The sequence below is a fragment of the Octopus bimaculoides genome, chromosome 14 (genome assembly GCF_046866305.1).
Source record: "Octopus bimaculoides isolate indiv1 chromosome 14, ASM4686630v1, whole genome shotgun sequence".
NCBI lineage: Eukaryota > Metazoa > Mollusca > Cephalopoda > Octopoda > Octopodidae > Octopus > Octopus bimaculoides.
Window position 1 is genome coordinate 7,150,717 of NC_142941.1, and position 27,412 is coordinate 7,178,128.

At 39.4% G+C, this 27,412-nt stretch overlaps 1 protein-coding gene and 1 long non-coding RNA gene across 3 annotated transcripts in view; one reads left to right on the forward strand and one right to left on the reverse strand.

Moving 5' to 3' along the window:
- Positions 1-27,412, reverse strand: part of LOC106873395 (uncharacterized) — a 51,990-nt gene that overhangs the window by 9,380 nt on the left and 15,198 nt on the right. Inside the window, exons 2-12 of one of the 2 annotated variants that reach the window (XM_089362264.1) lie at positions 16,019-16,107; positions 15,350-15,554; positions 14,062-14,181; positions 13,092-13,232; positions 12,141-12,295; positions 10,847-10,938; positions 9,907-10,019; positions 8,565-8,670; positions 7,939-8,003; positions 6,433-6,527; positions 3,944-4,111 (exon numbers count right to left, since the gene is read on the reverse strand). In XM_089362264.1, coding sequence (XP_089218390.1) covers positions 3,944-4,111; positions 6,433-6,527; positions 7,939-8,003; positions 8,565-8,670; positions 9,907-10,019; positions 10,847-10,938; positions 12,141-12,295; positions 13,092-13,232; positions 14,062-14,181; positions 15,350-15,470 — 1,176 coding nt within the window. In that variant the 5' untranslated portion in view covers positions 15,471-15,554; positions 16,019-16,107. Of the gene's footprint in view, positions 1-3,943; positions 4,112-6,432; positions 6,528-7,938; positions 8,004-8,564; positions 8,671-9,906; positions 10,020-10,846; positions 10,939-12,140; positions 12,296-13,091; positions 13,233-14,061; positions 14,182-15,349; positions 15,555-16,018; positions 16,108-27,412 lie in introns of those variants that run through there. The other variant, XM_089362265.1, reaches the window with a different exon arrangement.
- Positions 4,020-27,412, forward strand: part of LOC149132613 (uncharacterized) — an 88,079-nt gene continuing 64,686 nt past the window's right edge. The window contains exon 1 of the long non-coding RNA XR_016244198.1: positions 4,020-4,158. This is a non-coding gene — a long non-coding RNA (uncharacterized LOC149132613). The remainder of the gene's footprint in view (positions 4,159-27,412) is intronic.

Genomic DNA, 27,412 nt, shown 5'->3' on the forward strand with positions numbered 1-27,412 from the left:
GATATAGACTGGATGAACCGTTCGTTCCACAGTGGACGTGGTCTAATAACGACGGTTCACAGAGGTCTTACTTAGATAGGGTGATTATAAAAGACAGTGATAGGGATATAGTTAGTTGTCCACAATTTCACTGTACTTCCTACACGGATCACAAATTTGTGACATGTAGGATGCAGTTAGCTAAGTGTCATAGACAGGGACCCGGGTACTGGAAGATGAACAAGTCTATTTTGACTAGTAAAGTCTTCCGTGCTCGGGTGAAGGAATTAGTGCAGAGGGCATTATGCGGAGCCATCGTTAATAACAGATGGTGGTGCGCCCTCAAAAGAGCCATACGTTTAGAGTCTCTTAGATTTAGTAAAGAGCTAAGTTTAGAGAGAGCAAGAGTAGAAGGGAATCTAACTAAGGAATTAGAGGAGGCCATAGTATCAGGCTCTGCATCCAGAGTGTTGGCGGCGAGGTCGGTATTATTCCGTCACCTCCAAGCCAAACACGAAGGTAGTAGAGTCAGGGCTAAGTTACGCGCGGTAGGCAGAGAAGGTATTAATGTTGCCGGATGGGCCCGTCATGTGGAGAGTCGGAGAGGCAGAAATGCTTCTGTGCAGTCTTTAATTGACGAACAGGGGCGCCGGATCGAAGGACAGGAGGAGATGCAGAAGGCCTTTCATCAGCATTTCGCACGGTTGTTTGGGACGAACGAGACGTTGGACCATGGGGAGCCCTTAAGGGATGTCCTGGCTGACGGACCGCGACTCTCAGCAAGCGAGGTGGGGCGTTGTGAAGGGCCGATCACAGCTGCGGAGGTCAAAGAGGTACTGGCAGAGAGCGCGCGGGACAGGTCGCCGGGACTGGATGGTTTGCCCTACGAGTTTTATAGTACAATGCCGGACTTGTTCGGACACTTGCTGGCTGGCGTGTACACGAACTGGCAACAGAATGGGAGAATTCCCTGCTCTGTGAGTCGGGGAGTGGTGACGCTGGTCAGAAAAGACCCGAGCAAGGGGGACCATATCAGTAATTTCAGGCCCATAACTCTACTGAATGTAGAGTTAAAGATTTTGGCCAAGGTGCTAGCAAAAAGGTTGACGGCTGTCGCGGATAAGCTTGTCGGGGGGGCGCAAACATGTGCCATTCCTGGCAGGTCGATCCAGGACAATCTTCATCTCTTACGCTACACCTTAGACAGGGTGGGGAAAGTTTCCGGTAAAGGTGGGGCATTGGTCCATTTAGACCAAAGTAAGGCCTTCGATAGGGTTGATCATCGGTACCTGGCGGCAGTCCTTGAGGCGGCTGGGCTAGGCCCGGATTTCCGCGGTTGGATCAAGGCCATTTATGGTGGCATCAAATCCACGGTTCAGGTGAACGGTTACCTGTCGGAGCCGTTTGAGATCAGGCGTTCAGTCCGTCAAGGGTGCCCCCTGTCTCCGCTTCTGTATGTTCTGTCTCTCGAGCCATTGCTGCGGAGGTTGGAGAAGTTGGGAAGCACCACTAATGAAATCGGATGTGGTAAAGGTGTTTCGGCGTATGCGGATGACGTCACCATCACCGTATCCAAGATGACTCAGCTACCTCGCGTAGCAGAGGCAATCAGAAGATACGAGACGGTGGCAGGGGCAAAAGTTAACATGGACAAGTCTGTAGGTTTGCGGCTCGGCACCTGGAGCAGCAAGCCGATAACGTCCAGTGTTGTTGGACACTGGACGGATGGCCCTGTTAAGTTGCTCGGAGTTTGGTTTGGTCCGGACTCCCAGACGGAGAAAAATTGGAGCGAGGTGACGAACAGGGTAGAAGCGCTATCCCGGACTTGGTCTGGAAGGGCGCTGTCCCTGAAAGGAAGGGCGGAGGTGGTGCAGACGTTTATTGCGTCAGTTATCACCTACCGCCTCACCGTCGTCCCCTGCCCTGATTTGTGGCTAAACAAGCTGGTTCGGATTCTCTTCCGCTTTTTGTGGAGGGGAAAGCCGCTTGTGAGGCGCTCCGTGTGCTGTCAGGAACCGTTAAAGGGTGGCCTAGGGATGCCGTGGTTGTTGATGTGCAAATATGCACTGAGACTAAGGCATCTCTGGTCTTACCTGGATGGTGGTCAGGTGTGGAATTTGCTCGCCGAGGAATTCTTTCCACGACCAGCTTCTCTAGAGGGATTTAAACCCGGTTTAATTAAAAGACAGAAATCGACTGAATGGCAAAAGGAATGCCGGCAGGCACTTGAGCTAATCCACAAGGCGGGTAAGGCCGGCAGCGGGAATACCACCTCTGCGTTTTACAAAGGGTTGGTAGAGTTTAAAAGTGACGACGTGCTAGGAGAGACACTGGGGCTCGATGAGAACCAGCTATCCAACCTGTTTCGGAACACTTTCAGGGCGGGGTATTTGGATAATTACCAAAGATCCCTGAATTGGCAGTGTTTCAGGAATGCTTTACCTGTCCACGAGAAATTGTCCAGGCACGGGATTTCAGTGCCACCCGAATGTCCAAGATGCGGGCAGGAGAAGGAAACCATCCTGCACGCTCTTGTTCAGTGCACCCATCTTTCGGAGATGACAATTTACGTCGAACACGTGCTGTCGCACCTAGGAAGAGTACAGCTATCGGCTGAGTCTGTGATTAAGAATGCACCGCCCGCCGGACTACCTAAGGAAGGTGAGGCTTGTTTCCTATGTACAGTCGCAGTTATGAAAGAGTGTGCATGGAGAACTCGAATGCAAGGGATGAAGACAAGAACCTTCATCTCCGGCCCTGGAATGCTATACTATTTCAGGTACCACCTGAAAAGCAAGATAGGGCTGGAGAGAAGACACCTGTCTAGAAGAGTATATGAGGAAAGATGGAAGGAAGTAGGAAGGAAGTTGCGAGTGAGCGGCCCTACTTAAAACTTTCCTGAAAAAATACAAAGGTGTAGACTGGTGTACCCTGGAATTAGGTGTAAACCATTGGTAATATTCCAAGTTTTGTAGAAAAATTTTTAAATATATATATTTTTAAACGTATATTTTTTCAAAAAAAGCTAAAAAGACTCACTAAATGACAATTCTTAAATGTTTGTAGTGTCCTGTATTGTCCAATCTATGTAAGATATTATTATCGTAATAAAGAGAATTGGTGAGCTACTTCAGGCTGATGACGAGCAAAGACTCAGAAACATGTCTCTGAATGCAGGCTAGGCTGGGTGGAGGAGCTTGTCTCCCCCTCGCAAACTTAAGGACACAGTAATTGTGTCAAGGCCGACAGGAAGCGGTCCAGCTTCCTAGGGCTAAACGGCAGTAGTGTGTTCCCTTATTGGGATTGTCACATTAAGTTGACAATATACTACAACTTTATATATATATATATATATATATATATATATATATATATATATATATATATATATATATATATATATATATATATATATATTGCAATAGATTAAGGTTCATAGGGCCACAGGTCTTCAATACCCTGTCACAAGAATTAAGAAACCTACACAATATGGACGTGAATGTCTTCATAAAAGAAACTAGACATTCTCCTCTCCAGAATACCGGATGAACCAACAGCCAGACATGAGGAACATATGAGGGCAGCGGTGTCAAACTCCCTCAAATATCAAATGGGCCAACAACCAGGGCAAAAGCACATACAGGATTGGTGATATGAAATTCCATCACCCTGACGAAATCACCCAAAGAAGAAGCGTATGAAAAAATCCAAAATCTCGGTGATACGTCTAGCATGACCGCAGCCGACTGAAGCGAATAAAAGAACATGTTATTCTAGTTCAATGGAGATTTCATACACAAAACGTGATACAAAGGTAACGTTTTGCGTAAGTTTTGGAGCTTTCTCCCTACACTCGTTTTAACCTATGAGGGGTATTTACAAGGGGCTGGCACCAGTTTACTGTCCATACAGTATGTTATTGTGTGAAAATTCTTCTTGTTATTGTCTGCATGGGTTTCCATAATCAAATCGCTGCCGTTTCAGGACTGTTGGTTGTGCTAGGCTTCCTTAGTATCATCTTTAAATATGGACGCTTGTGACTGCAAAACGCCTTTCTTATAAGAAACACAGCTGCCTGGTGACTGACGCAACGAATATCTTCATCTTCAATCGAAATTAACGTCATCCCAGGCTGCAAAAACATAGGAATACGTAGATATACATGAAATGTGTTCAAAAGTGAGTACACGAGACAATATTCTTTTCTACTCTAGGCACAAGGCCCGGAACTTTTTGGGGAGAGGGCCCAGCCAATTAGATCGACCCAGTACGCAACTGGTACTTAATTTATCGACCCCGAAAAGACGAAAGGCAAAGTAAACCTCGGCATAATTTGAACTCAAAACGTAAAGACAGACAAAATACCGCTAAGTATTTCGCCCGGCGTGTTAACGTTTCTGCCAGCTCGCCGCGCTGTACACGGCCAATATTGTCAAATATATGTGTTTAGGTATGTATGTATGCATGTGTATATGTATGTATGTATGTATGTATGTATGTATGTATGTATGTATGTACGCGTGCATGTATGTATGTATGTATGTATGCATGCATGCAAGTAGGTATGTATGTAAAAAAAGTATGCATGCATGTATTATGCATGTATGTATACAGACACAGATATATTTTTCTCGATACGATCGTCAAAGACACTAATCAACAACTTTCGAAAAATTTTTCTTTTAAAAGAAGTTTGCTACAAAACGGAAAGAAGATGGCGAATCTCCGTTCTTTAAATTTCTCTTATATGTTATTTTTCTCTGTCAAAAATTTAACAAGTTAAAAGTAATAGATAACTCGCGTTTCTTTTACTGTGATGGTCACAGTAAAAGAAACGCTAATCTATCTATCTATCTATCTATCTATCTGTCTGTCTGTCTGTCTGTCTGTCTATCTGTCTATCTATCTATCTATCCATCTACTGTTTTTTTTTACCTCGATCTCTCACCGAACGCTCAAGTAAACTAGACGACTCACAGTGACTGTCCACTTCAGCTTCCCCCCCACCCACCATTCACCGCTTTCAGATGATAGTTGAATGATGATTTACTTACAGCCATTTTAAAATTCATTTTATTATTGAACAGTTTGACACAAATGAAAAACGGGTAATTTCACGAAGACAAGCAGCAACGCCACAGCAGTGTTCTATCACTGTTTTTACCTCAATCTCTAACTCTCACCTCTCTCTCAACTTCTCCTTCTGTATATATATATATATATATATATATATATATATATATATTATTAATTTTATTAATAATATGCTTGTATATATATATATATATATATATATATATATATATATATATATATATATATATATAAAATTAAAACATAGGGTAAAAAATCAGATATTAATTAATATCGATTTATTACCATTGCCCGCATACGTTTTGGTATTTTGCTGAACTTCGTTTGAGAACCATTAGGTCTTAGTAGACACAACATGTGGTCTATTTCTAGCACATTAAATGACCACTTTAGTGGTCATAGTTATATATAAACATATATATATATATATATATATATATATATATATATATATATATATATATATATATATATATATATATATATGTACTTAGACACACGCATATATATTTCTCAGTACAATCGTTAAAAGACATTAGACTACCACTTTCAAAAATAATTTTAAAAATCTTCTTACAAACTTAAAAGAACATGATGGACCTCTGTTGCTTAAATTTCTCTTGAGGAAACCTACGAATAAATATTCGCTTTTCTCGTGTTCACTCACGCTCATTGTATAGGGTTGGCGATCCATTAGCCGTAAAGACTTTTACTGGCCAAAGACAATTCATTACAGCAGGAGGATTCCACAGGCATCACAGTTATGAAAACGTTACATTCTCTAAAATTATTATGTTCACAGACATTTCATTATTAAAATTTCATATCTGTGATTTGTTGTATATAATGTTTAAAAAGAAAAACGGTTAAAATGTAATATATATTGATCTATTAAATGTTTTTTTGATAATATTTCAGTATTATTATTTTATCTTCATTTATTTAATTCTTTGTTGAATAATCTGTATATTCCAATGAAACATTCACCGTACTAGATTCACTTGAACGTTTAGATTTAATTTGTCAAAATATTTTCGTCGCTTTGAAACGGTGATCTGTTCACTGATAAAATTCTGTGCGGGTCCGTGAACAGCACGAAATTTTGTCGCGGTTTTAAATCTAAATGTCAAAGTGAATCTAACGGTTTTTGTGTGTTTATTAATGACTTCCGTCAATGGGTTATAAACACGTTCTCTTTTGCCGAACTACTAGGTTACAGGGACGTAAAAGCGCCACCACTGGTAATCAAACAGTACCCTATATATTGGTACTCAACCATGAAGCATAATAGTCATAATAAATGAAGTCATAAAATCCAAATGCGATGCCACAAAATAGTTAAATTAATAGAATACTTACTAGAATTTTCTGAGTCTGTGCAGCTGCTCCTCCCGGATGAACGCTTTCTATTAAGACCGGATTACAGGGATCGGATCCACGAGTAACACTTATTCCTGAAATGTAAAGAATAATTCCATATCATTCCTCATATTGTTCATGGTGAATTACACTCCTACCTACCTACCTACCTACCTACCTACCTACCTACCTACCTACCTACCTACCTACCCACCTACCTACCTACCTACCTACCTACCTATCTATCTATCTATCTATCTATCTATAGTAAAATTGACAAAAAGAGTACAGTGACTTTGCCGCGAGGAGTGGAGAAGCCAGCGTTTCGGAGATAGTCCCTCTTCAGGGAAAAGATAACTGGAAAGGAGTTAATAAGAGACAGTAAAATTTTACGTCCTATAAATTGCAGCTAGTTTTTGTAACTATAGAACATAAAACGTTATGGTCTCTCGTTCCTTTGTCTCCTGTCAACCTTTTGTTGAAGAAAGTTTTTCTCCGAAACGTTGGCGTCTTCACTTCTCACTGCAAATTCATTGTAAATCTTTCTGTCGATTCTACTAAATAATACAAGTCTTGCCGGGGCATATCAACACCAGTTCCGTTGGGCTCTGTTTAATTGTACACATACATACATACATACATACATACATACATACATACATACATACATACATACAGACAGACACACACACACATATATGCTTGCGTATATACATGCATGTATATATACATACAGACAGACACACGCACATACATCCATGCACAAATACATACAAGCATGCATACATGCATACGTACATATATACATACATAAGTATACATACATGCATATACACACACACAAACACTTGTTTTACAACTAACTAGTGGTAATGCCTTCGTTACACGCTGGTGTATGCATATGTGCATATGACTAGCAGAAGAATATTGTTCAGGGATTGGTTATTCAAGTTAGAGAGCATATTTCTGTGTAGCTAGACTTTGATTTCGAATGTCTCTGTGTTTTAGCTAATTAATCCCTGTAAACTAGATATTTTTCCTTCCAATCGACCAGTATCATTAATTCGTATTTTTACACGGTAGAATAATTCTCATTATAAATCGACCCTAGGCCCTATTCTTTGTAAGCCTGGTACTTATTCTATCAGTCTCTTTGGCCGAACCGCCAAGTTACAGGAACATAAACACACCAACATCGGTTGTCAAGCGATGGTGTGAGGACAAGTACAGACACAAAGACACACGCATAAACGTTTACACACACACACACACACACACACACACAAACACATACGACAGGCTTCTTTCAGTTTCTGTCTACTAAATCCACTCACAAGGCTTTGGTCGGCCCGAGGCTATAGTAGAAGTTATTTTGCCCAAGGTGCCACGCTGTGGGACTGAACCCGAAACCATGTGGTTGGGAAGCAAACTTCTTACCACATATAATATAGTTAGATGAACAGACAGACTGACGTTCTTCGGTGTTTTCAAGAATGTGTTGCTTACCTAACGTCGGATTGTTCTTGGACACGTAGACTGTTATCAGCTTCTCAAGTTCATCATCGTTGCTGCTGTGAAATAGAAGTGGAAGATTTTGCTAAATATTCTGCAAAATAGCAATGATGCGTGGTACTCTGACCAGAGCTTTGTTAACGCCGATTACGAATGGCCATGTCATTGTACTTTAAGGAATCTTTTGTTATATCAACATATTATTTTAACAAGTGACATAATTTGGCTAACACCGCTCGCATGTTTTCCGATTCCCAGGCAAACAGTTCGTTATTGTTCATATTTCTATTCTGTTAATCCAACGCAATATTTATTTCAATGACTCTACTTAAATAACTTCCTTCCTCCTTTTGTTTCTGTTATTCCAATAAATCTTCTCTCTTTGAATGCAAACATAGGACTTTAGATAATTATTTATCATATTTATCCTCAACTCATTCACTACAAAAAGAAGTATGTGAATCCATGTGCTAAAATATGAGTCACTTCCCTTTCACTTTGTCTATACACAGCAAACCGAACGAAAGTTTTTTTTTAGTTTAATCACATGTTCATTCAAATGAATTTTTAGATTATTTTTAAACGCAAAAGGCATTTCTCAGTCATTCTGCGTTACTCACCATTTATAATGTTTTGGCCTCACTTTTTTCATCTGTTCTGACATCTGAAGTTGTAGTTCGAGTTGTCTTCTCCTGAACTGCACCTCCCTCAGCAGCGGCTGGTCAACTGCAATGGTAGGCAGGAATGGTAGACGAAGGCTCTTACTGATTCAGTAGGGGCTTGAAATATTTAAATTACTGATTGATTGATTGTTGTTGCTGATGATAGTGTTGTTGTTGATTTTTCTCTTTCTTTTTGTTTGTTTCCGCTTCTTTCAAGCATTGGACTGCGGCCATGCTGGAGCACCACCATGAAAAGCTTTAGTCGAACAAATCAACTCCCCCCTTTATTTTTAAAGTCTGGTACTTATTCTATCGATCATTTTATCCGAACCGCTATGTTACGGGGGCGTAAACAAACCAACGCCGGTTGTCAAATGGTGTTGGAGGGACAAACACACGCACGCACACACATACAAACATGAACACACACTGTTACACACATAGACACACAGACAAACAAACACAGACACAGACAAGCACACACACACACACACACACACACACACACACACACACACACACGACAGGCTTCCACATTTATATTCCACGTTCATGTTTTGTATTTGTTTTAATTTTCTTGAATCTCAACTTATGATTACGTTATGTATTCTGTCCATCGTTTTTCAATACGTATGGAAATGTAATTGAAAGGGAGATTTGGCTGTTATTTCTAGTAGGCCAGGTGACAGCGCAGGGGCTTGTTCATTGCGTTGCAGTGAGTGTGCGAGTGTGTGTGTGTGTATGAGAGAGAGAGAGAGAGAGAGAAACTTGCGTTTGAATGTGTCTGTGTATGCGTGCGTGCGTGTGTGTGTGTGTGTGTGCTTCAATAAGGGTGCGGATGTGAGTGTACTTTGTGTGTGATTTTGCGTGTGTTTGTATGTGTGTACCTTTTGGTGTGTGTACTAATGTGTGTACGTGTGTGCGTGCATGTGTGTGTGTCCATGTATGTGTGTGCTTGTGTGTATGTGCTTGTCAGTGTGCACATGTGTTTGAGTGTGTATGTGTGTGCGTGTGTCTGTTTGTGTGTGTGCGTGCGTGCTGCTTGTATATGCATTAGTGCGTGTATGTGTATGTATGTGCTGTTATGTGTGTATGCACTATGTAAGTGTGTGCTTTTGTATGTGTGTATATGTGCGTGCACGTGTGTTTCCATGTGTATGCTTTTCGTTTGAGCCTTTGTGTGAATGTATCTGTGTGTGTGTGTGTGTGTGTGTGTGTGTGTGTGTGTGTACAAAGAGAGTAGAATTGAAGTATACAAAGAAATTTAAAAAATCCGCCAATACAGATTTCTTTCTGTTACCGTTACCACAATCCAGAAGTTGTCTTTTAGAATCTGTCTTTCGGAAGTCCTTGTTGCGATGTCTCGCCAGTGCAGCGTCGAACTGGTCGCAATGAAACGGTGATATGGCTTCTCTGAAAGGCGAATATGTTAAATATATATTTAAAAAATAAAACGTATGTGTAACGGTAAAATTGTAACGGTTAAACTGTAATATGTAGAATTGGTAGACACGGCGAGCTGGCAGAAACTTTAGCACGCCGGGCGAAATGCTTAGCGGTATTTCGTTTGTCTTTACGTTCTGAGTTTAAATTCTGTCGAGGTGGACTTTGCCTTTCATCCTTTCGGGGTCGATTAATTAAGTACCAGTTGTGTACTGGAGTCGATCTAATCGACTGGCCCCCTCCCCCAAAATATCGGGCCTTGTGCCTAGAGTAGAAAAGAATATGTAGAGTTCACCAAATGTATCTGTACAATCGTAGAATGAAGTTCTATAAATCTAATCATATTTGTCAAAAATGGAGGAGGTAAGATATTAAAAAGTTGTAAGAAGTTTATTCATGCATGCGATCGTTTCATACATAGACATAAATTCATTCCCAGAATTTGCAAATATCAAAGTACTCATCAGTGCAGAAAAAAATAGGAACTTAAAAATGAGCAGAGAAGTTGGACCTATGAGTTTCATGTCTATTTGTTCCTATCCCTGTGTAATTGTGATGGGAGCGGCGGAATTTGAACTCAGAACGTAAAGACAGACGAAATACTGCTAAGCATTTCGTCCGGCGTGCTAACGTTTCTGCCAGCTCGCCGCCTTAGAGAGTAAACAATATTGTTACTTTACAGGGAATGGCCTCCCTGAAGTGACGCAGTTTGTAGTAATTATAGTAATAAGGCGTAAATATTATGTAACAGAGATTATTTATGAAAAAGAAAATAAAGAACAAAAACAAAAACTCACCGTACTTGAACGAACAGCTGGCGTTTATGGCCTATATTTAGTATATCATACAACTGGCTGACAAGCAATTCAACATCGTTACTTTTACAATACTGAAACAACGAAAATAGTGTCATCACAATTCTTAATATTTAATATAATATGATACAATTATTCCTACTCAAGGCACAAGGCCTTGGAAATTTTGGGGAAAGGGGGCTAGTCGATTACATCGACCCCAGTGCATAACTGGTGCTTATTTCATCGATCTCGATTGGGTGAAAGGTAAAGTCAACCTCGGCGGAATTTGAACTCAGAACGTAGCGGCAGACGAAATACCACTAAGCATTTCGCCCGGCGTGCTAACGTTTCTGCCAGCTCACCGCTTTCTTTATTTCAAATTTTTGCCACAAGGGCAGCTTGTGTGTGTGTGTGTGTGTGTGGGGGGGATTAAGGCGATTACTTCGATCCCCAGTGCGTAACTGGTACTTATTTCATCGATCCCGAAAGGATGAAAGGCAAAGTCGACCTCGACAGAATTTGAACTCAGAACGTAAAGACAGACGAAATACCGCTAAGCATTTCGCCCGGCGTGCTAACGTCTCGGCTAGCTCGCCGCCTTAATATAATATAATATGATATGAAATAGTATGATATGATGATACAATCTGATATGATGTAATAAGGCGGCGCGCTGGCAGAATCGTTAGCACGCTGCGAAAGACGCTTATCGACATTTCGTCTGTCTTTAAATTCTGAGTTCAAATTCCGCCGAAGTCGACTTTGACCTCTCATCCTTGGGCACTCGATAAAATAAATACCAGTTAAGCTCTGGAATCGATGAAATCAATTTACACCCCACACCCCACGAACTTGCTCGCCTTGTGCCAAATTTTGAACTCAATACGTGGTTGTGTGGTAAGAAGCTTGCTTCCTAACCACATGGTTCCCCGGGTTCAGTCCCACTGCGTGGCACGTTGGGCAAGTGTCTTCTACTATAGCCTCGAGCCAACCAAAGCCTTGTGAGTGGATTTGGTAGACGGAAACTGAAATAAGCCAGTCATATATATGTGTGTGTGTGTGTGTGTGTGTGTATGTATCATATTGAAGTGAAAAAGTAGTGTTTGGTATAGGTACAGGCATGGCTGTGTGATTAAAAAAAGCATGTTTTATAATTAAGTGGTTTCGGGTTCAGTCTCACAGGGCGACACCTGTATTTTATTTTACCAAGTCCAAATGCATGAAAGGCAAAAATCGACCTCAACGCCATCAAAACTCACATTATAAAAAAAGCATTTTCTAATCAGTGACTTACTTCATACATGAAATGCATCACCAACTTCATCTCTTCAACGTTCAGTAAAATGGCCGCCATCTTCTCGAGGCTGTTGAAAGGGCTGTCCTTTGTTTTCTTCCTTAATGCAATTTTCGGGCTCACATCAATCACTCCAGCGTTCTTTATGTGAGGCCCTATAAACAAGATAATCAAGATGTGAGGGTCTATAAACGAGAGACATTAAACCTTTACATTATTTACATTTGAACTTAATACTGCTTCCATTTGTTAGTAATAAATTTTTACGCTGCTTATCCGCTAACCACGACACTAAAGTGGTCATCCGTCGGTTGGTTACGACGATGAGGATTTCAGTTGATCCGACCGATGGAACAAGCTCCTCGTGAAATTAACGCGTAAGTGAGTGAGCATTCCACAGACACGCGCATTCTTCATGTAGTTCTCGGGGAGATTCAGCGTGACACAGAATGTGACAAGGCCGCTCCTTTTGAAGTACAGGTACAACTAATTTTTGCCAGCAACATGAAATAATGTGTCTTCTTCAAGGACATAACGCGCTGCTGGGAATCGAACACATGACCTTACGATTGGGAAGCGAACACCCTAACCACTAAGTCACACCTCTTCACAAGTGACTTGTTAATCACTGTTTTTCTATATCAGTGGAGGCTAGATTTATAAAATCATGTGGATGCCGGTGGATAACAACTGTTGATGATGCTCAATGAAGGTGAAATGTAGATTTAGCAATCCCACCACCGCTGCTGGACGCTTTTCGTTTGCTACTAATATATTTCTGTGCTTTTTAGCATTATACGCCTATACAAGATACTTTCTCAAGACGAATACCACAGTTTTATGGCTTTCTATGGTATAACCATTTTAAGTAAGATATACAGAATGCTATTTTGAACAAATACTACTTTGGTCGTAAATAGCGAATAATGCATAGAGATTTCTAGAACTTACCAGGTGAAGAAGGCGTTCGCGTTGACATGCTCCTTTTCTTGGCCAGCCGTCTACCCAGACTTCCGTAGTTACTCTGGTTTTCATTTCGGTCAGACATAGAGAGGTCTTCCGATGAAGGGACCGTCAGATCTTTATCGTTCTCTGAAACCATATGAAAGGAGTCGTTCACAGGAGTTTGGGCAAAGCAACTGCAGATAATGGAGGTCAAATTTGCTGGCAGCAAGGGTTTGTGAAGAACTAAAACCATATACAACAACAACAACAACAACAACAGCAACAACAGGCAGAAGGCCTGAAATTTGGGGGGGGGGGAGATAGTCGATTCCATCAACCCCAGTACTCAACTGGTACTTAATTTATCGACCCCGAAAGGATGAAAGGCAAAGTCGACCTTGGCGGAATTTGAACTCAGAACGTGCAGACGGACGAAATACCACAAAGCATTTCGTGCGGTGTGCTAATGATTCTACTAGTTATAATAATGATAATAATAATCCTTTCTACACTAGGCACAAGGCCTGAAATTTGGGCGAGGGGGACAAGTCGATTACATTGAACCCAGTGTATCACTGGTACTTAATTTATCGACTCTGAAAGGACGAAAGGCAAAGTCGACCTTGTCGGAATTTGAATCCAGGACGTGAGGACGGGTGAAATGTCGTTAGGCATTTCGTCCAGAAGAGTTGTACGAGACCCCTAAGTCATCTGGAGGCCGTGGGTTGAAACCGATGGCGATTTTATTGAATAAATTTACTCCTTCGTATTTCAAGATGTAATCTTGTAAATATATCTGTTAAAATAAGATGTCAGTGTTATTTTGATTTTTGTGTAATTTACACGACAATTTATTCACCGCACCCTGTATGTATGTACGTATGTATGTATGTATGTATGTATGTATGTATGTATGTATATTATGAGTGGTTGCGTGTTATATCCATCCAAAAGATACGAATATCTTAATGCTTACTGTTATCATCATCTCCATTTTGTTTCCCTCTGATCGGGCTTTGAGGTTGAGCACTATTCTCTTGCTCTGAAGTCAGGAATTGGGATTGTGGCTGCTTGGTCTCTCGGTTGTTGTCGTTAGCTATGTAGAAGAAAGAAAATCATGTAAGAAGAAGATCAGTGAATATATATATATATATATATATATATATATATATATATATATATATGTATGTATATATATATATAATGCAAAAATGGGACAAGAACGCAAAACATCTTGACAGTTAGGTGATACGAAAAAGGGACAACAAAACATCCAGACAGACGATACAAAGAAAACAGGGACGAGTCATTCGGAGTTTTCTTTCCTCAGTCGAGTTCCAGATTATCTTTGCAATTTCGGCTGGTTATATTCGAGATTGTTCCAATCTGGTCAGCCCAAAGGAAAAACTAGACTAAGAGCACTAGATTCCTTGGAAGAAAGCAGCTCATCTTATCTAAAAGTCTTCTTATACGCGGAAATATACGGTATATATATATATATCTATGTGTGTATATATATATATATATATATATATATATATATATATATATATATATATATATATTTAAATGATATACTATATTATATTGTATTATATATATATATAAAATATACTATATTATATTATATATGCATACATACACACACATACACATATATCATGTATGTATGTATGTATGTATGTATGTATGTACTCCATTATTAGCTTTGAGGTAGACGAAAATAAAAACTCTCATTTCTATAATGCTTCACTTCATTTTCTCATACACACATCACCGCGCGCGTGTATGTGCATACACATGTATACAGAAGAAGATATATATATATATATATATATATATATATATATATATATATATATATATATATATATATATATAGAGAGAGAGAGAGAGAGAGAGAGAGATAGAAAGGGAGGAGAGAGACAGAAAGACAACATATTTTATATATACATATATTCGTGTGAGTGAGCTAGTATGTGTATATGTTTGAATGTGTGTGTGTTTGTGCTCGTGTATGTGAGTATTTTCCTTGCGTGTGTGTCGTGTCTGAGTGTGTTTGTGTGTGTGTACGTTCGTGCGTGCGTGTGTGTACATATACGTTTCTGTTTATGAGAAGAAAAGATTGATGGTTTTTTACATATCACGTCCAAATTCAAAATTGAATCACAAGCGAAACACTTAAAGAACTACCGTTTACATTCTCTGACTTTTTTTAACGAGTTCTTAGTGGTGTGGGTGCTAGATAACATTATTCAACTCACCATTGTCGTCATCAGAATCGTTGTCATCACTTATCCAATTGAGACGAAACAGAGACGATGTCACTGGAACTTCATTGATTTTTTCTTCGTCGATATTTTCTTCGTCTCCGTAACTATCCATCTTGACTTTCTGACGACATTTAACAGAGACGATTTAACCTATTGCTAATCTTCTCCTTGGTACGTACGTATGCGAAAACAAATGCTGAGTTAATTAGAAAAAGAGAGATCGGTACAAAAATAGACAGATAGATAAAATAGACAGACAGATAGATAGATAGATAGATAGATAGATAGATAGATAGATAGATAGATAGATAGATAGATAGATAGAAAAATAGTTAGTTAGATAGATAGATAGATAGATAGATAGACAGGCAAACAGTTAGGAGATAGATAAAGAGATAGATAGAAAGAAAGGTAGATAGGTAGGTAGAATAGTAGCTAGACAGATAGATAAATAGATAGACAGACAGATGGGTAGATAGGTCTACATTAACACATTCACAAACATGCATGCACGCACACATAAATCCAGGCATACATTCATACATACACGCCTACATGAATATATTCATGCATACACATTTACATGCATTCACACGTATATACATATATACACGCAGATACACATATACATATCGAAAAACAAAAGATATTAGTACATACATTGGTATGAAGTGTTCCATACGACGAAAGCAAACGACAGCCATGTATGAAAATGGCGCCAAGTAGTGGGCGACGCTGACAGTTTAGACCTGTGAAACAATGAGTTTGTAAGTAATTAGTGGTTCACTTCTAGGACGGTCATTGTTAAACAATGGAGACAAACCTAATGATACACAATGACTATTTGCTAGCGAGAACGGTAGGTGTCTGTCACCTTGTTAAAGCGAAAATAACTAAAACACCTATCTATCTATCTATCTATTTGTCGACTTTCTTGTCTGTCTCGCTGTATATCTATCGATATGTCTATCTAATTAGTTGGTTGCCGACCTAAATATCACAGCTTATTGCACATATAGGTCTTTACGGGCCAGTAGGAAAAGCCGAGGCAGTTGAGCAACAAAATAAATTCTTTGCAGCATTTACTTATAGTTTTGCGCTCAGTTTACAGTATATTCAGTCTGAACATACATCGCTTCAAGCTTCCATTCAGTTGATAAATATATTTCTGTTTGTGTTCATTCGAAGAAAAAAAATCCCGATTTATATTATCTCTATCTTGGAGATAAATTTGTAACAATTTGAATGCACCATATAAAAGACAGGAAGAAAAATAATTATTTGATATGGTATTTATTTTATTGTCACAATTTACACAAATTGGCAAACTTCTTCGAGTCGTTGTGCACAGATTATTTGCAGTTCTGTTATCCATTCTGTAGGTGGTTAAACTCAGTTCTGTGACTGCTGGAAGAACAGATGAAAGAAGAAGAGGAAAAGAGTAAAAGAAATTACCTTTCTCCTTTCAAGTAGAGAGTATGAAAGTCGTATAGTCCCGCACGTGAGCCATGCGTGAAAGAGGCGAAAAAAGAAAAAAAGAAAGAAAAGAAAAGTGGAACTAAATTCAGTTCGTTACTGCGAGTTGTACAGCTTTCATCCACTCTACTTGCCTACACAAATAGGTAAATTCTTGTACTCTTTCTCTCTCTTTCAATCCGTTTTCCTAGCAGCCATAGAACTGAATTTATACAAGTTGGAAAACTGGATGTGGGTCGGAGAACAATGGGAAGTAATGAGTTTATCTCTCTTGAACCGTATTTAACCTAAGAATGTTCATTTAAATAATAGAACTTATCTAAATCTACCGTATATACTCGGCTATAAGTCGTACTTTTTTTCCCCTGAAATATGGAGGTACGACTTTTAAGCACGTCTTATAAAAAGATCTTCAGATATTTTCTAGGTACAAGCCACGTCTGAAGTTCCGACGCTTGGAATAAGAGACAAGGATAAAATTTTATATTATAAACAACGGTTTCTAAAATGCATGGACTTAATGTGATAACAGTTGTTTTAAGACATATTCAGTTTACTGAAAGCTCGGTTACCGAACAACAACAATGTCGGCGCGATTATGAATCGAACTTTGCTCTCCAGCATAAAAAAACGTAGCTGCGACTTATAATCGGGTTCATGATAAAATTCCCGATTTGAACCTTGTAAGTCGGAGGTGCGTCTCATGGGCGAAGGCATTTTATAGTCGGGTATATACGGGAAGTTTGACAGTTGACGCTCATAAGTTTTCGAATGCTAAAGCCGAGAACAATAGAGAGGATTTTGTAGAAAAATCTAGGCTAAGGTTTCGATCGCTGGCTAAGAATCCAGGAAACGATTTGTTTCGTCTTTGTCAGGCATGTGATTTGATGTGAGACTGTGTTGAAACTAAAACAATTACGGTTTGGAAGACACATTAATAACCATTCAAAATATATGTATATATACTTGTATAGATGTGTATGTATGTGTGTCTATGTATATATGTATAAATGTATGTATGCCTGTATATATATATATATATATATATACATATACACACGCGCGCGCACACACACGCACTTAAACACACACATATATGTCCGTGCACACACACACACACACACACACACACACGTATTCATATGTGAATGTATGTACATATGCATATACACACACGCGTACTAAATGTTTACGTACAGATCCGCTTACTCATAACATATACACAAAACCGATTTTGAAGAAGAAAGTTAGAGCCAAGTAACACCATCTGGTGAACGACTCTCTCTATCTCCAACAACTACAAACAACAATAACAACAGCAACAACATAAACAACTCTATGGCTAGTCACGTGGTAAATCTATTCCTCCACTACCCAGCGCCCCTACCTACATACACGTAAATCTCTGCCAGAGTAGATCAAGAACAAAATCGTTGAATAATGTCCGTAGTCTTAGTTTGGTCGCACCTGGGATTCCAGCGGGAATGTTTAATGCCGGTTGCTTCTGACAGGGCCCTACGGAGGAAGAATGTGTCTGAGAGTCTTTAGGCACCTTCATGTCCCTCTCAGGAATAGATAGCAGCGAAAATGGATGGAACCGATCTTGTCTGACGCTGTAAAGTTTATTACTGTTAACTATTGTGTAGGCAGTGTACGGTGGTCGTAGTTGCGGTGGGAGTAGGCAGAAGCAATAATTCGTCGTCATTTCCCTTTTTTATACCCATATAACCGATGGTATCTCTTCTTTCTTTCTTTCTTTCTTTCTTTCTTTCTTTCTTTCTTTCTTTCTTTCTTTCTTTCTTTCTTTCTTTCTTTCTCCATCTCTCCCTCTTCTCCTCCTTTTATGTCATCTCCCCCACCATAGTTTTAACCATATCATCCTTCGAAATTAAACAATAAACGATATTAACTGCTGCTATTAACCTAGAAACACTATGGAGAATCATTAACTTTCGAGGAGATTTATATATACACATCTTCAGTTGCCTGCCTAGACAACCAATGAATCCACGCCCAACTATATACAGACACGTATATATATATATATATATATATATATATATTGAAGAGGTCACCATCCTTAAACACATTCTCTCTACCTATCTATCTATATTTACATATATATATATATATATATATATATATATATATATATATATATATATATGATGGACTACTTTCAGTTTCCGTCAACTAAATCCATTCAAAAGGCTTTGATCGGCCCGTGGTTGCAGTGGAAGACTTGTAAAGATACCATGCAGTGGGACTGAACTAGGAACCATATACATAGTGTATATAGGTTTCTCTCTCTATCTATCTATCCCCATACATACATGTACATATGTGTGTGTGTGTGTGTGTGTGTGTGTGTGTGTGTGTGTGTGTGTGTGTGTGTGTATGAGCCAGTATACACACATACACGCACACACGTTAATATATGAGACATATGTTTCGTCATGTCTGTTTTAGTACACTACTTGAAAAGCTTTTAACCAATTTTATATCAAGTCACTCATACATTTCAACATCTTATCAGTTTACTAGAGACAGTTGATGTATTAATGTCTCTGAGCACGTTGTTAAACCAGATACGTATTTAACGCCTGGTCCGGAAGAGAGGTCAAGACAAAAGCAGACGTACTGTGATATTACATAGCTGCATTTTCCACTCGTATAAAATATTTCGATGCATCGAACGTGTTTCGATATTCACCAGTAACTTTCTTTTTTTATCTACTTACATATAACTGGCAAAACACATACCTTGATTATTTGTGTTCGATATTGTTTATATAATAATAATAATAATAATAATAATAATAATAATATTTCTTTGTACTATAGGTACAAGGCCTGACATTGTTAGGAAGGGGAATAGTCAATTACATTAACCCCAGTGTTTCACTGGTACTTAATTTATCGACCCCCGAACGGATGAAAGGCAAAGACGACCTCGGCGGAATTTGAACTCAGAACGTAAAGGCTGACGAAATGCTGCTAAGCATTTCGCCCGGTGCGGTAACGATTCTGCCAGCTCGACGCTCTATATAAATAATGATGATGATGATGATGATGATGATGATGATGATGATGATGATGATGATGATGATGATAATGATAATAATGATAATAATAATAATAATAATTGATGAAGGAAACAGAAGATAGATTTAGCATTAGTCTTTATTCAGCTCGACGATCGTTTCGACCCATCTTGCAACTGTTCATTATGGGTAGGCTATTCTGCGTCTAATTGTGTTGCATCAGTCCCTGCAGTTTGTGTCACGTCAGGTGCATGCATAAAGAAGGGGCTGTTCTCTACTAGCCATGCTGCTCATGCCCGCTGTATTAATTACATAATATATATATATATATATGTCACTACTTCTCTCTCTCTCTCTCTCTCTCTCTCTCTCTCTTGTTACTCGTTCTTCGCCTCTCACCGTTACTACTACTCTCTCTCTCTCTCTCTCTCTCTCTCTCTCTCTCTCTCTCTCTCTCTCTCTCTCTCTCTCTCTCTCTCTCTCTCTCTCTACCTCTCGTTGCTCACTTTTATTCTACTTCCTCCCCTCCTTTTCCCTCTGCTACTCTTTCTCTTCATACAGCCTTGGTCACGTGTGTCCGGCTGCTATTTCTTTTCGTTCTTGGAATCACCAAACTCGCACGTACTTCTTTGCCCCTCCTGTCCGTGCTTCACAGCGTTCAAGACATACACACTTCACGTCTGGCTGTACAGCCTTTTTGTTTGTTTATTTCACCGTTTCGTTTTCCTGTCTTGTTTTCCGTCCGCCACTACCCTCCACGAAAACAATTTAATTTGTGTTCGTGGGAAGAACCATTTTAACGATGCGTACTGCCTTAATTCTTTGAAACGCCGGAGTTTTAATGGTGGCAGCTGATGTTTCTATGTGGCCTGCTTGTTTGTTGCACCTTGTTTACCATTTTTGTCCTTGTTCTTTTGCCACGTCATGTACCCAGTTATGTATCTATATGTATCTACATGTAGATGAACGTATATACATACATGTACATATATATGCATATACTCATATATTGCTTGTATATATATATATATATATATATATATATATATATATATATATATATATATATATATGCACATACGCACACACAAAAGTACTCGCGTGTGTGTGTGTATGTATGTATGTATGTATGTGTGTGTGAAGTGTTTTAAAAGGCTACATTGAAACGCAGAAATCAGGCGATCAAGACAATGTACATTCCGCATTTCTCCATCCGTTATATATATCAAGAAGAATTTGAATAACTGAAGTGTGGAAAGATAAGCAGATCAGATATTCTCAGTTGGATGATCTGATTATCTGCTGTAACATAACTTATTTTACGCGCGACAGGGGCGTTGAATATGATAGGATGTTGTTGGAAAAGGAGCGGATGTCATAACATGCACGCACACTACTAACACACCGTCGTATCGCTAACATCCGCACAAACCACAAACTCACAGAGAAGGAGACATTATATAAAGGTTCAAGATAGATGTATAAAGTATTCGTTGCAAATATACACTCAAGCATACAGACAGGCGGATATATATATATATATATATATATATATATATATATATATATATATATATATATATATATATATATATATATATATGGGAGAATATACAAATAATAACAACAGACGAGGACAGGTGGTGTAAACAACAAAAGGATGTATTAGTATGACGCTCGGGAATACGGAAAGTCTTTGACGTTTCGAGCTACGCTCTTCAACAGAAAGAATACGGAGACAAGGAGAAAAACACGGAGAAAAAAAAATACATACATACATACATATATATATATATATATATATATATATATATATATATATATATATATATATATATATATATATATATATATATGTATACGGAGGCACAATGGCCTAGTGGCTAGGGCAGCGGACTCGCGGTTTCGATTCTTAGAGCGGGCGTTGTGTGTGTTTATTGAGCGAAAAGACCTAAAAGCTCGACGAAGCTCCGGCAGGGGGGGGGGCGACCCCTGTTGTACTCTTTCGCCCCAACTTTCTCTCACTTTTTCTTCCTGTTTCTTGAGTAACACTGCGATGGACTAGCGTCCCGGGCCCAGGAGCCTGGCTAGGCTTTAAAAGGGCGCATAAATAAATGAATAAATAAATATATATAGATATATATTTACATTATATGTATATATATATATATATATATATATATATATATATATATGTATGTATGTATGTATATATAGTTGAAATTTATAGAAAAACAAAAGACGAACACAGGTGTATGAACAACAAGCAAGGGAAAAATTAAAAAGACTATTACGTTTCGAGCCTACGCTCTTCAGCAGAAAGGAATAAGAGAAAATAATAATAAAAAAAAACTTGTAGATTTCAGCGGTCCAACATGGCGAATATATATATGTTTGTGTGTCTTCGTGTATGTGTTTGTCTCCGCTCCACCATCGCTTAACAACCGATGTTGGTGTGCTTACGTCCCCGTAACTTAGCGGTTCGGGAACAGAAATACGATAGAACAAGTATTAGGCTTACAAAGATTAAGTCCCAGGATCGATTTCTTCGACTAGAAACCCCTTAAGGCGGTGCTCCAGCATGGCCGCAGTCATATGACTGAAACAGGAATAAAAGAACAAAAAGAACAAATGAATATATGCAGATGTGCATTTTCAGCAGACATAACGAACTAATTACACAAAACACATAAATGCTTAAAGCAGCCGACATCTATAAAACTATCTTCTACTCAGCATCTACAAAAACTACCTCCTCTTCTCAACATCTATAAAACTATTAATTTCTATGAAGTCTATATTTATTGGCTGTAGCTATTTAGATGATATCTCCATCCAGCTACCTACTTCGTGGAGAAGCAACTTATACCATGTAAACAGTTGAAATCTTGTAAAAACGCCGCCAGTCTATTGTAAGGTTTAGCTTTCAATAACAAATTACTACATATTTATTTTGTATTCTGGAATCTCTATCTGTCTCCCCCCCTCTCTCTCTCTGTCTCTCTCTCTGTGTCTCTCTGTCTGTCTGTCTGTCTGTCTCTCTCTCTCTCTCTGTCTCTCTCTCCCTCTCTGTGTCTCTGTCTCTCTGTGTGTCTCTCTCTCTCTGTCTCTCTCTGTCTCTCTCTCTGTCTCTGTCTCTGTCTCTCTGTCTCTGTCTCTCTGTCTCTGTCTCTCTCTCTGTCTCTCTCTCTCTGTCTCTCTCTCTCTATGTCTCTCTCTCTCTCTCTGTCTCTCTCTCTCTCTCTCTCTGTGTCTCTCTCTCTGTGTCTCTGTGTCTCTGTCTCTCTCTCTCTCTGTCTCTGTCTCTCCCGCCCTCTCTGTCTCTCTCTCTCCCCCTCTTACTCTCTCTCTCTCTCTCTCTCTCTCTCTCTCTCTCTCTCTCTCTCTGTCTCTCTCTCTCTGTCTCTCTCTTTCTCTGCTTCTGGATTACATGAAATTTCGACGCAATGGTGGGCGAGTCTTCCTGACGTTGTTTTTGTCTTCGTTGTTGCCACCGCTGTTTCTGTTGATTTTGGTCTTGCTGCTTCTGTTAGTGATGTTGTTGTTGTTGTTGTTGTTACTGCTGCCGTTGTTGTTATTGTTGATCTGGTTGTTGTTGTTGTTGTTTCTGTTACTTTGTTTATGCTTTCTTATTATTATTGCGATTGCTGCTGCCTCAAGGCGTTGAGCTAACAAAAACCGTCGGAGCGTCGAACAAATTCTCTTACGGCATTTCTTTCGAAACTTCCTATTCTGAGTTGAGTTCATGTCGGGGATCAATTTTACCTATCTTCCCCCCGAGGTCGATAAAATAATATACCAGTTATGTACTGAGGTCGATAGTATCGACCAATTCCCCTCAAAATGGCGGTTGTTACCTTTTATAGTTATTGAACTCCGGTTGTTACCGGTTTCAGTTATTGGACTCCGGCCATGCTGTAGCACCGCCTCGAAGGCTTTAGTCGAACAAATCGACACCAGTACTAACGTTTAAGTCTGATACTAATTGTATCGATCTCCCTAGCCGAACAGCTTAGTTACGGGGGCCTAAACAAACTAACATCGGTTGTGAACCGGTGTTGGGGAGACAAACACACATACACACATATATATACACACACATACACACGAGGGGCTTCCACACAGTTTCCATCTACCAAATTCTCTCGCAAGGGTCTGGTCAGTCCGGGGGTATAACAGAAAACACTTACGCAAGATGCCGCACAGTGGTACTGAACCCGAGACCACGTAGTTACAAAGCAAGCCTCTTAACCACACATCCACGCTCGCGTCTATGCTGTTACTTTTTCTGCTGTTGTTTTTGTTATTGTTATTGTCATAGCTGTTTAACCCCAGGTCAACCATGACTGAGTAGACCTATGAGTAAAGGTATTCCAACCATGTCCACCCCGTTAAATTTCTATTATGTCGTAAACTCAGCACCACATTATCCAGAGCAAACGTTTTCTAAGAGAGTTGGGTGGAACTGGAGGGAGATTTAGCTGCCCTTTCTAACAGATTTAGTGAACACGTTTAGGCTCCCGCATTGCCTCATGTTGCTTTTCTGGTTGTTGTTGTTGTTGTTGCTTTTTGTTGTATTTTCTTCTTATTGTTCCTAACAGTTATTTTCTTCTGGAACTCCGTCGGCTACGACGAGGATTGTTTCAGTCGATCCTACCAACGGAGAAGCTCGCTCGTGAAATAAACACACAAGTGGCTGAGCAACCCACAGACATATGTACCCTTAACGTAGTTCTCAGAGAGATTCAGCGTGACACAGAATGTAACAAGGCTGGCCCTTTTGGAATACAGGCACAAATCGTTTTTGCCGGCTGAGTAGACTGGAACAACGTGAAATAAAGTATCGTGCTCGAGGACACAACGCGTCACCAGGAATCGAACCCACGACCTTACGATTGTCATCCGTTATTGTTGTTACTGCTGCTTCTGCTGTTACTCTTGTTATTTCCTCTGCTGTTTTAACCCCAGGTCAGTTTCGATCGAGCACCTAGCACGCTTTAGCGAATCCCACGGATTCCTTGCTCTCTACTCCTCTGTATACACAAGGCCTCCTCCCAGCCGATGCTTGCGCTGTGAACATCCGACACACAATACTTCATCTCATGGAATGCCGTGTGGCTGTCTGGGCATGTTATTACTATTCAAACTGCATCCCACACAGAATTTTGTAATTAAGGACGGTTGTAGTAGAGGCTGCCGTTATTTGTGTGTATGTGTGTTTGCGTGTGTACGTGTTTGCGTATGTATTTTACTTTCTATATATACATACACATATATTTATGTGTGTATATATATATAAATATATGCATGCATGCATACATGTGTATGTGCGTGTGTACGTATATGTATGTGTGCATATCTATCTATCTATCTATCTATCTATCTATCTATCTATCTCTCTCTCTCTCTCTCTCTCTCTCTCTCTCTCTATATATATATATATATATATATATATATATATATGTAATGCATACACATACGTATATTTATCCTTTATTTGCAATAGAAGCAGTATTCGATTAAAATAGCCATCTATGTACCATACTTAATGTGAATACATCGTTTAAACGCAAGTTTACAGTGGTATTTGCCCGGAGATAACAATTCTTATTTGCCGTGCTGTGTTTAAAAAACACAATATATATCGGAGGCAGACGAAAACTATCTCAGCATCAACTAGATGTATTTCCACTGGGCGGCTACACGCAGTACCAGTGAATGTTTTTCATTGACTTTTCTATGTATCCGAGGCGACAAATTTCATCTAAGCAAATGATGGGCTGTAAGTACACGCCATTGACGAGGCCCAACGTGGCCGAAATGCATCTACGTGTGTGTTCATGTGCAATTTTGCAGTGTATTTTCCTTTTTCAATTCTGTCTTCTATGAAAATTGGATAACTACAGCAAGCAATGCTTTGTGGGTTTGTCTTTTGTGTCTATGGAATAACTATGGTGCTGAATGTTATCTGTTAGTTTGATAACCTATAGTGTTATTGTTTTATTGTTTGCTGGTTCATTTTATAGGTGCTAGTTTTAGTCTTACGGAAATGTACTTGCAAGGGACCTGATCTGAGATCGTATGCTGAAACAAAAACAATTGCAGCGTGGAAGATGTTTATAAGCCATTTAAAAACACACAAAAACCGTTAGATTCACTTCAACATTTAAATTTAATTTGCCAAAATATTTTCGTCGCTTTGAGACCGCGGCCTCTTCACTGACATAATTCCGCGCTCGTCGCTTTGAGACCGCGACCTGTTCATTGACAAAATTTCGTGTTCGTTGCTTTGAGACCGCGACTTCTTCACTGACAAGATTCCGTGCTGCATCACGGAATTTTGTCAGTGATCAGGTCGCGGTCTCAAAAAGACGAAAATATATTGGCAAATTAAATTTAAATGTTGAAGTGAATTTATCGGTTTTTGTGTGTTTTTAAATGGCTTATAAACACCTTCCACGCTGCAATTGTTTTAGTCTGTTTGTTCGGAACCATGTCTCTAGCTAATGTTGAATTGGATGAGCGTGCAGCTGTGTGTCCCAGGAAGAGTGGGGGAAGAAAGAGGAAGAGAAAGCACTTGTGATGACATTTGCGTATGTTGTTGTTGTGTTGTGGTGGTGGCGAAGAGATTAAGAGGAGTGGTGTAGATAGCTTTCACACAGTGGAACATTCCAAGAGATATTTCCTCATTGTAACGAAAGTAAAGAACTGAAATACTTTTGGTAAAGAGATACGCAAGCAGATATACAGCTAAGTAGACAGACAGATACTCGGGTAGAGAGATACAGTGACAGACAAATAGAAAGATAGACAGACAGACAGAAAGATAGTTAAAACACACACACACACACATACACATACACAAACGCATATATATATACATATATGCATAACAAGTGTTTAATTCTGCGTGACGAGCCATCCATCCGTCCGTCCGTCTATCTATCTATCTATCTATCTATCTATCTATCTATCTATCTATCTATCTATCTATCTATCTATCTATCTGTTTGTCTGTCTATCTGTCTACGAATATGAATACAGCTATGGACGTATGAATATATTTACTTTAACAAGGAAAAGGTTGACAGTAACATCTAAGTTTAGACTTAGAATTCTATTACACACACACACACTCACACACACACACAAACTCTCTCTCTCTCTCTCACACTCACGCACTCTCTCTCTCACACACACAGATCTCTCTCTCACTAACACACGCACTCTCTTTCTCTCTCTTTCTCTCTCACACACACACACACACACACACACAAACTCTCTCTCTCTCTCTCTCACACTCACGCACTCTCTCTCTCACACACACAGATCTCTCTCTCACTAACACACGCACTCTCTTTCTCTCTCTCTCTCTCTCACACACACACAAGTTGATGAAAATTTAGACAGTCAAAAAGGTAATGTTCTTCGTCTAAGGCTCACTTCCAGAACATTCCTTTCCGTTTAGTAATGGAAGATATTCGTTACCCGTGGATTACACACTCATGCACACACGCGCAGACACACACACACA